We start from the raw sequence: 14,538 nt of genomic DNA, 5'->3' as shown, positions 1-14,538 counted from the left end.
CCCCTAGATCAAGTAATACAACAGATGGGGTTGGAAAGTGAGAGAGGAAGTGTGCCAGACCAGACTCTGTTCCCAATTCTACAGTGAGTACAACTGGTGAGGGAGAAAAAGCCTCAGAAAGAGCCCCATGATAAGTAGGAAAAAATCAACATTTAAAAGATGGGGCGCTAATGCAAGTACACCATTACATGCTATTAATCCTTTCTGCAACTATAATTAAATAATTTCATCACTAATTTTGATGAACCTTTGCTGCAGTACTAACAGGCCAACCTATCAGAAGCAGCTAATTACGGATCATAATGCTCTGAAGCATTCGTTCAGAAAACAATCCAAGAACTATCAGAAGCTCAGCTATGATTTTTAAAAGGCACTTACAATGTTATATGCCAGAGCTTAGAGTTTACAAAAGCATAAAAAGTCACTGAAAAATATTACAAGGCTAACCGTATTTAGTTACAGTCTAACCCAACTCAAACTATCCCTCGCCTGACCACGTTGGCAGGGGCAAATGGGAGTTTGAGTCCAACATCTTAAGGACCATGGGTTCCCCATCTCTGACATAATCTATCCTTACAGTGATCCTCAGTACTCCAAAACTTGTTGACATATACTTCCAATAAGCTCTAATAAATTTCCTTCTTCAAATCGAGCATAAATTACACTGACTGCAAATTAGTTTCTGGGCTCAATTCCAGAGACTGATTTTTAACCTTTAAAGCCCTAAATGACAACTTGGGCCTGGCCTGGCTTCACAATCTCCATTTGTATCAATATAAATGGGTCAATTTTTTTCTTTTTAGCTGCTGGTCTTACTGCTTATTGTTGTTTGTTTGGGTTGTTTTTTACTGTAAACACTTCTGCATACATCCATAACCTCAACAGTCTCCTTCAAATGCTGTACTGTACATTTTCTCTCTCTCTCTTCTGACATATATATAGAGAAAGAGATAATGAATGAATGAATTTTACATAAACCTCCTATAGACACAAAACTGTAAGGCTGCCATTGCACAACCCCCATTGGAGGACTTCTTGCATTTCATTGCAATATTTCAGGAAGTCATGGCAGGGGAGCAGAGCAATAAAAGAGGCAGGTGTTAAAGGGGTGGTTTTAAACAGCAGCCGAGGTCTGACTCAAACAGGGATGGAGGGACACAGGGGAAGTCTTGAGGATATGGAGTTGAAGGAGTTGTGAGGGGATGGAGATCTGGCTGAGGTGTAAGGGGAGGAGGCTGTGAGGCTTGGTGAGCAATGCGAACAGGGGCAGCAGCCCCAAGACACTGTGTGTGTGTGTGTGTGTGTGCGCGCGCGCATACACACACACACACACACACACACACACACAACTGCTTGCACTCACTTGCCCAATTCATGAAGCAGTCGTGGGACTTCCAAGTAACTACAGACATACCTTGGTTCTCAAATGCCTTGGTACTCGTATGTTTTGGCTCCCGAATGCCGAAAACCCAGAAGTGTGTGCTCCAGTTTTCAACCTTTTTTTGGAAGCCAAACATCTGAAGCAGCTTCCGCTTGAGTGCAGAAAGCTCCTGCAGCCAATTGGAAGCCGCACCTTGGTTTTTGAACAGTTTCAGGAGTCAAACGGAGTCCCAGAACGAAGTAAGTTCGAGAACTAAGGTTCCACTGTATGCATTTATTCTACTTGCTGTTAAAGAGGTAGTTCTTAAAAGGCAAGGTATTATGTCTGCAGCAATTTGCATCCTGTCTTTCAATCGGTTAAAGGCAGTTTTGTATTTCAGCACTAGCATGGTAGCTGTAAGCAACAACAAATGACAAGCAGGCAGGATGAATAGGGTGCTCCAACCCTCCTCTGCACCCAAGACAAAAACCATCATAGAAAACAGGTTTAGTTCCATGCCTGGCACAAAAATGACTCACTGCCTCTGTCCTTTGCTAGCCCCTCGCAGGCTAATATTTTTTTTTTGCAAGGACTTATTTCTGAGGCTGGTTAAAGGCTGGGCAGGTGTGGCTAAGCTGTGGCCCTCCAGATGTTGTTGGACTACAGCTCCCATCATCCCCAACTATTAGCCATGCTGGCTGCGGTGATGGGAACTGAGAGTCCACTGAGGGGCACAAGTTAGGCACCTCCGCTGCAGAGTGATCAGTATGTTGGGGAGGAGTAATCTACTCCTTTACCACCTTGAGGGTTCTTAAGGAGCAGATCTTGGGGTCCCTTCCAACTCTATGATTCCACTATCAGCTTAATTAAGCATCTGTAGTTACACTGAGGATGCATCAACCTGCCATTTCTTTGGTTACTGACAAAACTGATTTTCAAGGAAAAAAGGGTTTTATTTATCAGATAACTATTTACATCCAACCTTTCTAGTGCAAGAACAGAATTCAAAGCAATGGTGTACAACATTTAAAATTACAATTTCATAAAACAAACAAACCAAGTAAACAAGATCAGCAGTTAAAAATCAAGTTTAAAAGCCATTATCTTCCTCATACAACAAAAGTCTGCTAGAACAGAAGAATCTTTAGTAACAAGATTATACATTTTCATCAAGAGTCTTCATCTGGATTTCAGCAACACTCCTCCATACACTGAATGGGGGCAACCTTGGCAGCAAGAAAGCAGGAAACAGCTGTCACACCTTCTTAATGCACCCTAGAATAGAACATGTCTATGCCCAACTAGTTACAACAGAGTAACTGAAGCAGTGTGAATCTGTAGCACACTGTCAACTCACTGTAGCACACAGCTCAACTGGATCCACGCACACTCAAGCTGTGGAGAATTTACAATATAAACAGATAATTAGTGTCAGTTTCACTTTGCTGCACTTCCTCGATTTGTAGACCAGAACAGGAAAAGCATCATCTTGCAAGGATGTAAAAAGAAGAAACCCAAGCTTCTCAAGGAAATTTACCAGGCCTGTTAAACTGAGATCAGCAATTAGATTTTATTCTGCCAGGCTGAGAATTGCCAGATGAGCGGCTGGGGCTGACTGGAGTCATAGTCCAAAATATCTGAAGGGTGCCAGGTTGGGAAAGATTCTTTCCTCATAGTGAGCCCCACATTGTTCAATGGGGCTTACTTCTGAGTGAACATGCATAGAATTACACTGTAGTAAAGTACTGATTCAAATTCGTACAGTATTAAAGATACCTACTTAAATCATTGATTCAAACCAAGTTATCTATTCTGGATTAAACACATTTCCTAAAACACACACATTTTAATTTGTTGCTTTAACAATTAATGCATACTGACTGGCAACGTATTTCAAAACCTTTGTAAATGCAACTCACATGTATTTTGCACAACATAATTACATTTGGTTAGTGTTCAGGATGGGACTGTGAAATTAATGACATTTTACTAGAAATTCATGAATTTGACTCTTCTGTATAAATGAGGAACTGTATATAAACAAAATCCTTTGTTTGAAGACTGACTGCCTTCCAGGATTTTATTTTCACACAAAGAAAAGCAGTCTGTGGTCACGTCTGCATATAATGCAAAGTCATGATCTGTTTTAACCATGGTTACTTCAACAAACCACAAGTCACAAGGCAGGCTTGTTTCTCCGAATCTTGGTTAGTTTTCCACAGCTGTTCTTGCCTCATGCTGCCATAGCACGGACCCTGTGTGAGAACCCATATATGTATTTGTATTAATGTAACATTCTAATATGTAACCATATTTTTGTAATATTTTAAGTTGTCTGTTGCTGCTTCAGTTTTCTGTATACCATTAAGAAGTACAGAAATTAAATAATCAAATTGAACATAGCATGTTTAAGAAAGGCTGTTGGGTTTTGACATGCAGGCAATTCCCAGAGCGCGCCCTGCCCCCATTCCTCCCTCTTTGGGGTCCAAAAGGATCCGCAGGTCAGCAGACACACGTCCATTATACTCGTTTAAAATGGTCACTGCCTGTACTGTGATGCCAAATGATAATTAAAGAATACCATGGTTCATAAACCAATAAGCCATTGTTTTACACCATAGTTTGGGGCCAAAAAACAAATCATTGTTAGTCTAGTCGGCTCTGCTACAAACCAAACTTTGGCTAAATAAACCATGTATTAGCATTATGTGTGAGCCAGGCCTTTAGATGGATTACATTCAACAGAAATTGGTCAAGTTTATAATATATTGGCATTAAATTTTGATTTTTAGATCTTTTTTTAAAGAGATACTATAGCTGAAATGTGAAAAATACTCACAATTCAATTTTTTTGAATCATTTATCATTTGCTCTGCATTTCAGCCTTTTAGCATTTTTTTTTTTTACTTTCTACCTCTATTCCTAAACATGCATAGAGATCCCACATGGTGCCTCTACTTCTTGACCCACCAGAAGACATTTTTAAAAGTGTTGTGACAAAAGCGACACAGGCCTAAGCCTCAGGCCATTTCAAGCATCTATCTGGCAAGCATGAAAAGAATTCCTCGCCCAGGTAAAGTGATACCTTAGAGGGCTACCAACATTAACTCTTCCAATTTAGAAGATAAATATCAAAAATTAAGCCTGGTTTTCCCTATCAACGTAGACAGAAATGCTGATGATATGTTTCTAACCACAGAGCGTCGTTCGGGAAGAGGGAGTCTCTCTTGGCTGAAAAACCAATTTCCAGAGTTCCCTGGGAAGAAGTAGCTCTGTGAAAGGAATAGAGGTCTCCTAACAACTCTCAGCATCCTTAAACTACAGTTCCCATTATTTTTGGGAGGAAGCCATGACTGTTTAAAGTGGCATAATACTGCTTAAATGCACTGTATAGTGCAGATGGGGTCCTGCCCGACCTGGAAATGCCAGGGATTGAAGCTGGGACATTCTGCATGCAACACAGATGCTCTACCACTGAGCTACATCCCTTCTCTTCTTGATGTGTGTTCCTCCAACACTTGAAAAAAAATGGGATAGCCTCCACTTGCATGTGTACATCCAAAGCACAATTCCTCAAAAGCAACCATGAGGGGGAAGACTATGCCAGCCAGATGCTTCATTGCATTTCCCCAACGTACACTAGAAAGAGTCCTAGATCTGTCAACGACTAAACAGAGTTCACCCAATCTTAAAAAAATGAGTTGTAACATTAATTTTTTATCTGCATAGAATATAGCGAAAAAAGTAAGTCAAGGACCTCTGTGTAATACTGCTCCAATTCCAACTGGGAAACACTTACTAAGTAGGACTAAACCATGCCTACAGAGAATAAAAATTAGGTCACTTAAGTTCAACAGAGCATATTTCCAAAGAAAAGTAGTATCAGTGAAGCATGAAGCAAGGAGAGGCATGGGGGAAGGAAGGCTTGCAGGGGGGAAACAAAAAATGTTTAATGCAAAATGAAGCAACATCCAAGGCTAACACAAGATTTCATGTTGCAAATGCATTAGAATACAGAAACCCCAGTACAAGAAAAGGAGTATATTGAGATAAAGACGTAAACAAGAGATTCATCTTAAACTGAAAGATTATCTGGATTTGAAAGCAAAATGCACTACCCGTTAGTGTATCCTACTAGAACTCCAATAAACTTGTTTTAGGACCTGCAGTTCTGCATGTCTCAACCCTTTGACCAAGTCTAGGAATGTAGAGTTTCAACACACAACCCACCTTGGCCAAGACACACTCTGAGTGATAACCTCGGGTTATCACCCTCTCCAAGCCCAAACTACCAAACAGGACTGTTAAGTGGGTAAAGGTGAAGAAAGAGAATAAAACCCCAATGAGCTCTGTAAAAGAAAGTACAGTGTGTGTGAGTGTAAGCGTGTGACAGAGAGAGAGCTTTCCTTCCTAGTCATCAGCACACAATTTCTGACTTACAATTGGCAACTAGAAGTGTGCCTATTTACAAGCCAGATCATCTCTCATCCTACCCACTAATTCCCACTAATTCTTCAATGATACCAGAGCAACTCTAAGCAGAGGAACACAACTATAAATGCCCACTTAATGCATCCAGAAGCAGACTTAGGAAAACACAAGTCCTGCTTCACATGCCTGATAGAGTGAGTATGTTTTATCTTCCCTCTAGATCAGGTATCCCCAAACTCGGCCCTCCATATGTTAGGGACTACAATTCCCTTCATCCCTGACCACTGGTCCTGTTAGCTAGGGATGATGGGAGTAATAGTCCCAAAACAGCTGGAGGGCCGAGTTTGGGGATGCCTGCTCTAGATGACTGGAGTACAGTCAACTTTAAATTAAATTATAATGATAAATAACAAGCATAGGGCACATTTTCCTCTTTTTATCCTATAATGATATTGATGACAGCAGAGATGTGCTTACTTCTGAGTAAACATGCATAGGATTGCACTTAGTTCTACAAATTGAAAACATATTAAAAATGGGGAACTAGGAATTGTTCTCAATGGACAGAATTCAACCAAGTTGCTACATGCACGGAATGAGATCTCACACAAGAGGACTCTTCACCCATCCCCTAAATCTGCTCTGGGGGGTGGGAATGAGAGGGGGAAAGTTTTGCCACGAGTGGACCACATTCCATGCACACATACCCAATTAGCACTACACTAAATTCCTGAATGAGGGAAATTTGCTTTGCACAAGCAAAAGTCTGCTGTGCTGCTGGAAAAGCAGCATTGGATATAACCCCAAGTTCTGTTAACTACATTGTTCTCAATGAAACAATGTCAGTATAAGAAGCTTCAAATGTACCTGCAAAATTATTCCCATGATAGCAGCTTGGATCACGGTGTAGCTATTTTGAGCGCAAGGGAGTTGGCATTTTTTGAAAGGCACACCTATTCACCAAAGAAGGTCAACCAAACCAATTGCACAAAAATCATAAATGAATGGGGGGAAGAGTTTGGATAAAAGATAGAACAGCTTATTACACTATTTCCCACATTGTCCTTTTAAAAAGAGCATTCCAAAAATAACAGGGAAGAGAGGCAAGGAACAATGACCTCTGGGGGTGTGGGGTGTGGAGAGATAAATCAGGACAAAAATAAGGGAAGTTAAAACTGAGTGTCCCCCGGGCTCTAGTTAAACCTGTCTAGATGGGGGAGCAGATACTAGAAGGTTGAGCTATTGAGGATTCCCATCCCTGGGCAGTAAGGTTACAGAACTCAAGAAAGGCTTACATTTTACAGTCCATATTGGAAACCATATAGCTAAAGTATGTTTATCCAGAAGAGAGTTCCACTGAGCTCAATGGAACCTACATCCCAGCAGAAAAGATATGGAATTTACCAGCAGATGTTCTCCTAGACCTGAATAAAAAAGGCAACATGTATGAAAAGTGTATATATGTATAAATTACATTCCATATTTTATAGGTAAAAGCAGAGTTAGGATCCTTTACTACTCGCATATGTATATGAGCCAATATCTCACAGCTTGTGGGCTGATATATCTGAAGTCAGATACAGTGGTGCCTCGCAAGACGAAAAGAATCCGTTCTGTGAGTCTCTTCGTCTAGCGGTTTTTTCGTCTTGCGAAGCAAGCCCATTGACGGCTTAGCGGCTTAGCGCTATTAGCGGCTTTTAGCGGCTTAGCGGATAAGCGGCTTAGGAAAGGGGGGGGAAGGGAAAAAAACCCGCAGGAACTCACAAGACATTTTCGTCTTGCGAAGCAAGCCCATAGGAGATTCGTTTTGCGAAGCACCTCCAAAACGGAAAACTCTTTCGTCTAGCGAGTTTTCCGTCTTGCGAGGCATTCGTCTTGTGGGGCACCACTGTACATGGCTGAGTTTCAGAGAACTGGAGGAAGGGGTAAGATACTTCAATATCCTAGCTCCTGCCATGACCATGAAATCTAGAGTAAATTACATCAAAATAGCCCCCAAATGCAGATTGATATTTTGCCCCCCAAAAAGCATGCCAATGTATACAGTTCATAGATTTTAGCTTCTCTTGACAATGCAATTACCTGGAAGGAGGTTTTTTAAAAGTATGTTTTACATACAGCCCTGATAATAGTCTGCCACTGATTCCCATTCCCTTCACATTATCACCCTGATAACCCCATGCCTACAAACCTTCTGACTTTTCTTATTCTCAAATCTTTATTGTTTTCCTTAATCCCCCCCCCCCCACACACCTGATACCTCACATCAATTAAAATACATTGTTTCCAGGTTCTCATCCTTTGTGTATTGATTACTGTTTTTTACACCACGCCCTTCCTTGGAAAAGCTGAGAGAGGCTCATGTATGGTTCTCAGCTCATCACCAAGACAGGCAGATGAAAGGACAAGGCCCTGCTCAGTTTTAGCAGCAGAACCATATCATATCTCTAAACCATTATCTGGATAGTTTCTTAAACCCTCTAGCTTGCTTTATCACCTCTCACCATTCAACCCCAAATAATCAATTCAGTAGTAGACAGTGCAACAGGATTTAGATAGTGTATATGTCTGTGTTCACAATCAATCTCAACTGAACTGACAAGGTAGTTCCCTGGTTTGTAAAAAAGCAGCATGGTGACCTGCTTTTCTGGGTTGTTGTGAGGAGAACACACTTTATGTAGGGTCAGCATACATGAGGCCAGACCAATTCCGAAAACAGTGGGAGTTTCAATATTTCCTCAAACCTCATGATAAAGAACTTTTCTGTTTGTAATGTTTGATGTTTTGTTATATTTTTATATGTGTTGTAGGCCACCCAGAGATGTGCAGGATATAAATAAAAAAAATTTTATTATTATTATTAAGATGACATCAAAATTGCTTTCTTGGATCACACCAGTTCCCACAGTAGCCAGCCAGATAACCCTGGGAAGAAGCTTCACAACGAAGGCACAACCCTGTTCCACTAGTCCCCCGTTATCAGTTTCCTTGTTTGTTTCTTCCGTATTACACATTCGACTAATTCCAAAGGGGCTAGTCTGTTCCAGCTAAGAGCGCGCGGGGGGGCGCGCAAGCACACACACACACACACACACACACACACACACACACACAGAGAGAGCTACGGCACCAAAAATAAAGCTTTAAGCTGCCATGAACCGGCCAGTCTCTTAAGGGGCCACAGGCCACCTTTCCCCCTTCTTTGCATTTGCCACTCGACTATCAAAGGAGAGAACCGAACCGGTGCTCTGTGGGAGCGTCACGTGCTCTCCAAGCCCCGGGTCTCACGCCCAAGGAGTGACCTTCGCCTGGAAGCTGGGCGCGAGGGGGGGACCCGCCGAGGGGTCGCGAGGCGCCTTTTGCGCGCCACCCCACCGCAAACCATGAGGGAAATACGTGGAGCTGCTGCGAGTCATAACATGAGCAGCAAGGAGCAGCGACGTCCATTCCCGCCCAGACACTGCAGGGCAAACCCAACCTCCCCTCAGAATAATCCTAAAACGCAAGCCAGCCCCAATGGGCGCCTCCACGCCCAGCCCCCCTCACAAGGGGCCGTGAAGGGCGACCCCTCCCTGGGCTGGGCGGACGCGGAGGAGGTCACCCTGGCGCAGGCCCCGCCCGCCCGCCTGCTCGCCTCACCTGCGTCCCGACCACCACGATCTGCGGCAGCTGGATGACATCGGCGCCCACCGTGTTGAAGACGTCCTGCAGCTTGTTGATGACCGGGATCAGCGCCTCCATGGCGGCGGAGGCGGCCGCTCCGGAGCGGGCCGGAGGGAGAGGCAGGCGACGGCAATGAATGGAGGAGGGAGGCGGCGAGGAAGGGCGCCCGCGTTGCCACCTTCCCCCGCGCCGCCGCGGCCGACGACGACCATTGGCGCCGGCCCGCTCTCTCCCAGAGGCCCCTGCGCGCGCCGCCGCATGGCACGGCGGGAGTTGTAGTGCTCGGGACGCCCCGCAGCGCCCTCTAGAGGGTGCTTGGAGGAACAGGGAGGGGCGCGTCCTGCCGCAGAACGCGGAGCGATGCCCCTTTTCTCGAGGTGCACGTGTCTCCCTCAAGCCGAACTTGAGCACGTGAGGACGTTGTCCTACGCAGCTGGCTGGCCCGCTAGAGCATATTTCTGAATTGCGGGGTGGAAGAAATGGAAATAAAATAGATATGCCCTCCCCATGCCTCCCCAGTTCATTTCCCCCGCCCTCCGTGCCCCCGTTGTGGAAGACAAAGCTGCTCAGATATATCTTTGGAGAAATGCAACATTTTGAAGGTAGCTGTTTAAAATGAGGCCAGGTGAGGCAACCATCTCTAGAGGGCAATTTAAATACATAAGATCTGTTATAAGAATTTTAAGGTCTTAGATATATAATACATGTTCATAAATGTACCAAGCAAACACGTACATAAATATAGAAACCACATGTCTGGAGCAGCACAGGAATACAGTCCTGAAACCATTTTGATTCCCAAACTGACCAAATGTTTCTCTGCAAGGAGAGAGAGGGTGAGGGAACCTTCCCATTGTCTCAGGAATTAAGTGATTACCATCTATGATGTAGGTATGGTGTTTCTGGGGGTGGTCTTGAGCTCCAGGGCAGGGAATTTCAAAATGTCTATATAAGGGGAGGCACACCTTTGTTCTGGGTTCTCCTCTGTCCTCCGTGTGAGGGGAGCACCCTGTTGCAACAGTTTAATAAAGATCAGGCTTGCTAGCTGCTTTGCTTCTCAATATTCTCTGGTTGGCCTCTTATTTTCTCCACCGATGGAGAACCTACAAAGGACTCTATAAGGGCTCTTGTGTACCCCATAAGGGAACAAGACCAGGTTTGGTTCACAACAGATCATTTCCCTATTGTTTGTCTCTACCATCTGGAATTCAGAGAGAGTCCCATTTCTGTTACAACCGCTTTGTTGTTGTTGTTTAGTCGTACTTAGAGCTTATTAAAAATAGATCTCTCACTCTCTCTTATTCCCCAAGGTTGACTGTTCTGGTCCCATCCCTAAAGCAGATGCTTTCTGGAAAGTCCTCTCTACACATGCTTAATTTCTCAGTTATATAATACACAACGTGTGACTTGACTAACTTTCTTGAGTGAACTGGTGTGCACATGGTGATGGTTTTTTCTCTCTTTTACTTTCCATTTGTGGCACAAATGGCTTTGAGCTGTGGTTGCTGGGTTTCATGTATGGATGATATTGACTAATGAAAGGAGATTTCTAAATTCATGCCGATGGAGAGTACAGGGGGGGGAGTGAGCAGTGGTGTAGCGTGGGGGGCACCACAGGGGCACTTGCCCCAGGTACAAAATAGATAGGTGTGCAGAATTTCATTATCCAGTGCTGCCTCCATGCAGCTGCGCGTTTCTATCTCTGGGCTCCATTGGAAATGGCTTCTCCATGCAAACCAGGAAGTGACCTCTCCAGACAATGGAACGCTTCTTTTCCTGAATATGCAGCTGCAATCTGCTGGGTGACTTGATTGCGCATGTGTACTCTGTCTGGTTGCCTCCCTCTGGGTGGCCCTGGGCACCCAGGCAACCCACGCTATGCCAATGAGACTGAGTGAGTGTTGGGTGGATGGAGTGAGATTGTGTGAGTGGAAGTAGAGGAAGAGAGAAAGACTGCATGGATGTGCATGTGAATAAGTGTGGGAGAAGAGAGTGAGGGGGCTGAGCCTCATTAGATGTTGGACAAGCCTTTTTAAAGTTTTAATATGTACGTAAGCATTCATTCTTGCCCATTGATTGTGGGTGGGACAAAATGGGCAATCCACATACAGCGGACACGGAAAATCTTAAATACCCTGACAGCAAAAACTAGTGTTTGTTTTTCCCCCTTCTAAAAATTTATCTAAACTTGCATCTTTACATATAAATTTGCACCTGCAAAACATATGCAGATTGGTGTCATGGCCGGGGAGAGGGGAAATTTTGATAAAATGTGCACAGATAGTTGAACCTACCTAATAGTGCTTTCCAAAATAATTTTCAAAGCAAAATGCAGTCCTTCAAAATTTATACTTCTGTGAATTTGGCAGTGCAGTTCTCTAGCCAAGTGAAGTGTAAAAAAAGGCACACATTACTAAAAATGTTTTTATTATTACATTATTATAGCATAATATTGTAAAATTATTATTAATAATAATGAAATAATAATACACAAATGCTTTATATTAAGGAAGACTGGAGACAAACAAGTATGTATTGGGATAAATTTGCACTATAATACTGATGAATTGAATTTATTGAACTTTCATGAGGACTTTAAAAAAAGAACATTCACAGACTAATTAGAGATGTAGAGAACTGACCTGAAGAATAATAATAATAATAATAATAATAATAATAATAATAAATTATTTATACCCCGCCCTTCCCGGTTCAAAAACCAGGCTCAGGGTGGCTAACAGCAAATTTAAAACACTTAATTATAAAAGCAGCATAAAACATGTTTAACAATATAAAAACATGAATAACAATACTGGAAAAATAAGATAAATAATAAATAAGTGTTGCATGTATGTATAAGGAACCAACTTTCGGAACAGTGTTTGGTTGTGTGTAAATAAGTGTGTGTGTTTGTGTATGTTAAGGAATTAAGGGAACCCTACAAGCAGGGTTGCTCGATGATATGCAATCTGAAAAGGCCTGGTTTGTTGCTGTCAAGATACCCCTTGGTTGGGGCTCCGAAAGAGACTGTTTGCAAAATGCTTTTAGGTTTCGATTTCTGGCAAGAAGGAAACTAAAGAAAACACTGGTGGAACCAGGGATTTTCGCCAAGCTGGGTTGAAGAAGGAGCCGAACAGTGGCAACGGCAGTGGCATTCTTGTCTAGAAGAACTAAACGGAGACAGGTATGGTGTGTGATGATGAGGGGGAAATAGAGGGGGGTAGAAGCGTCTCGCTTCGGGGAGACCCAAGTGCATTCTGTGTGGGGAGAAGCAGAGTTACGGCAATCTGTTTAGCTCAGTTCTTTGTGAGCACAAATTTCGTCTCCCACTAAAGATGATGACGTTGTATAGAAAAGTCAGGCAGCTTCACAGCGTTATAAATGTTCATATTTTATATATATATATATATATATATATATATATATATATATATAACATGGCATTCATATTAAAATACCTTCTATGGTAAATGGGAACCTAGAAGTCCAGCTTTTAGGGAACCCACTGAAGACCCAAATTAAAATTTTATTTGGCATCTGTTTTGTTCTGTGTGCTTAGAGGTACCCACATCTTGGGGGTGAGCTTCGGTTGTTGTCTCCAGACCTACTTAAATCTCCTGGCTGCTACATCCTCCTAGATGCCCTGGGCTGGATTCAACTATCCGTTTCAAGAAAAACAGGGCTTTCTTCCCCTTTTCTTTCTGCCCATCTTTTCCAACATACTCTTCAATGTTTCCAAGCTTTACACTTTCCAGTCTCATTATCTGCATACCTACCGTAAATTTAAGGCACCCCTCCCCCCTCAAAAAATAATAATACTAGGAACTGTAGTTTGTTAAGGGTGCTGGAATTGTAGCACTGTATGGGGTGAACTGCAGTTCCCAGGGTTCTTTGCAGTGGAGGGTGTGCTTTAAATGTGTGGTGTGTAACGATGAGGCTGGGAGGGGTAAACAGAGATTGTGTTTGAATCTCTTTGCTGTGTGAACTTGACAATGTGGAGTTTCCCAGCCAGAAAAGTCTTGTCAACAAGTTATGGAAGGAGTAACTTGTGTCTGAGTGCTATTCTGAATTGACTTGACTCTTGGTCTTCCAAGTTTTTCCATAGACCAGCCCTCAAAACTGTGGCCACATGGAACTTCGGGATTATCAGTGGGAAGTCATTGATCCTGCCTTGGAGGGCAAAAATATCATAATTTGGCTGCCAACGGGTTCCGGAAAGACTCGGGCAGCTGTGTATGTGTGTAAGAGGCACATGGAGAGCGTACAGAAGAGCAAGGTGGCTGTGTTAGTCAACACGGTAAGGACCAGGTGATGTGGGTGGTTGGGAGACAGACAGTCCCTTACCAAAAGACAAGGTTTCAGTCTCATTTCCCGGAAAATGTTTCACTGCTGTATTCTTGCCCTGGCAGGTGCCTCTAGTGGACCAACACCTGAAGAATGAGTTTAGCGTCTTGCAGAATTGCTTCAACATTACAGCCATCAGTGGCGACAGCAACCAGAAGCTGTTCTTCTCAGAAGTGTTGAAGATGAGTGACTTAATAATCTGCACAGCACAGATCCTTCAAAATGCCCTTATCAGCCAAGAGGAGGAGATGCACGTGGACCTGACAGGTGAGCATCTGGTGGGAAAGAGGTGTTATAAGAGCTTGCTGGGCCAAACCAGTGACCCATCTAGTGCAGCATCTTGTTCTCTCAATGGCCCACCAGATGCCTATGGGAAGCCTAGAAGCAGGTCCTGAGAACAAGAGCTCTCTCCCATCCTGCACTTGGTATTCAGAAGCATACTGATTCTGACAGTAGAGGTAGAACATAGCCATCATGGTTAGTAGCCATTGATAGCCTTGTCCTACATGAATTTTTCTAATCCTATTTTAATGTGATCCCAGTTGATGGCCATAACTTCCTCTTGTGGGATGAACATAAGAGCCCAGCTGGATCAGATCAAAGCCCTATCTAGTCCAGCACCCTTTTCTCCACAGTGGCCAGCCAGTCGCTTCTGGAATGCCCACAAGGAGGACAGGAAGGAAACGCTGCTCCTCCACTGCTGGGTCATAATTCTGGGGCAACAAGCCTCATATAACCAA

General features: G+C 43.3%; 2 protein-coding genes across 9 annotated transcripts in view; one reads left to right on the top strand and one right to left on the bottom strand.

Annotated features, from left to right (window-relative positions):
• The window catches only part of DNM1L (dynamin 1 like), a 40,750-nt gene extending 31,064 nt beyond the window's left edge, over window positions 1–9,686 (bottom strand). For 3 of the 4 annotated variants that reach the window (XM_081024014.1, XM_081024016.1, XM_081024015.1), the window contains exon 1: window positions 9,431–9,686. In XM_081024014.1, coding sequence (XP_080880140.1) covers window positions 9,431–9,532 — 102 coding nt within the window. In that variant the 5' untranslated portion in view covers window positions 9,533–9,686. The remainder of the gene's footprint in view (window positions 1–9,430) is intronic. The other variant, XM_081024017.1, reaches the window with a different exon arrangement.
• DHX58 (DExH-box helicase 58) overlaps window positions 1–14,538 on the top strand; it is a 32,295-nt gene that overhangs the window by 5,010 nt on the left and 12,747 nt on the right. For 3 of the 5 annotated variants that reach the window (XR_013991330.1, XM_081024024.1, XM_081024021.1), the window contains exons 2-4: window positions 12,503–12,638; window positions 13,549–13,751; window positions 13,864–14,065. Coding sequence is in view for 4 of the 5 variants with exons in the window: in XM_081024024.1 (XP_080880150.1) it covers window positions 13,584–13,751; window positions 13,864–14,065 (370 nt within the window). In the remaining variant the exon portion in view is untranslated. Of the gene's footprint in view, window positions 1–9,763; window positions 10,080–10,764; window positions 10,898–12,502; window positions 12,639–13,548; window positions 13,752–13,863; window positions 14,066–14,538 lie in introns of those variants that run through there. The other 2 variants (XM_081024023.1, XM_081024022.1) reach the window with 2 other exon arrangements.

The sequence above is a fragment of the Podarcis pityusensis genome (genome assembly GCF_964106645.2).
Source record: "Podarcis pityusensis genome assembly, chromosome: 10".
NCBI classification, from domain to species: domain Eukaryota; kingdom Metazoa; phylum Chordata; class Lepidosauria; order Squamata; family Lacertidae; genus Podarcis; species Podarcis pityusensis.
Note: the sequence above shows the minus strand (reverse complement) of the source record. Positions and strands in the feature narration are given on the sequence as shown.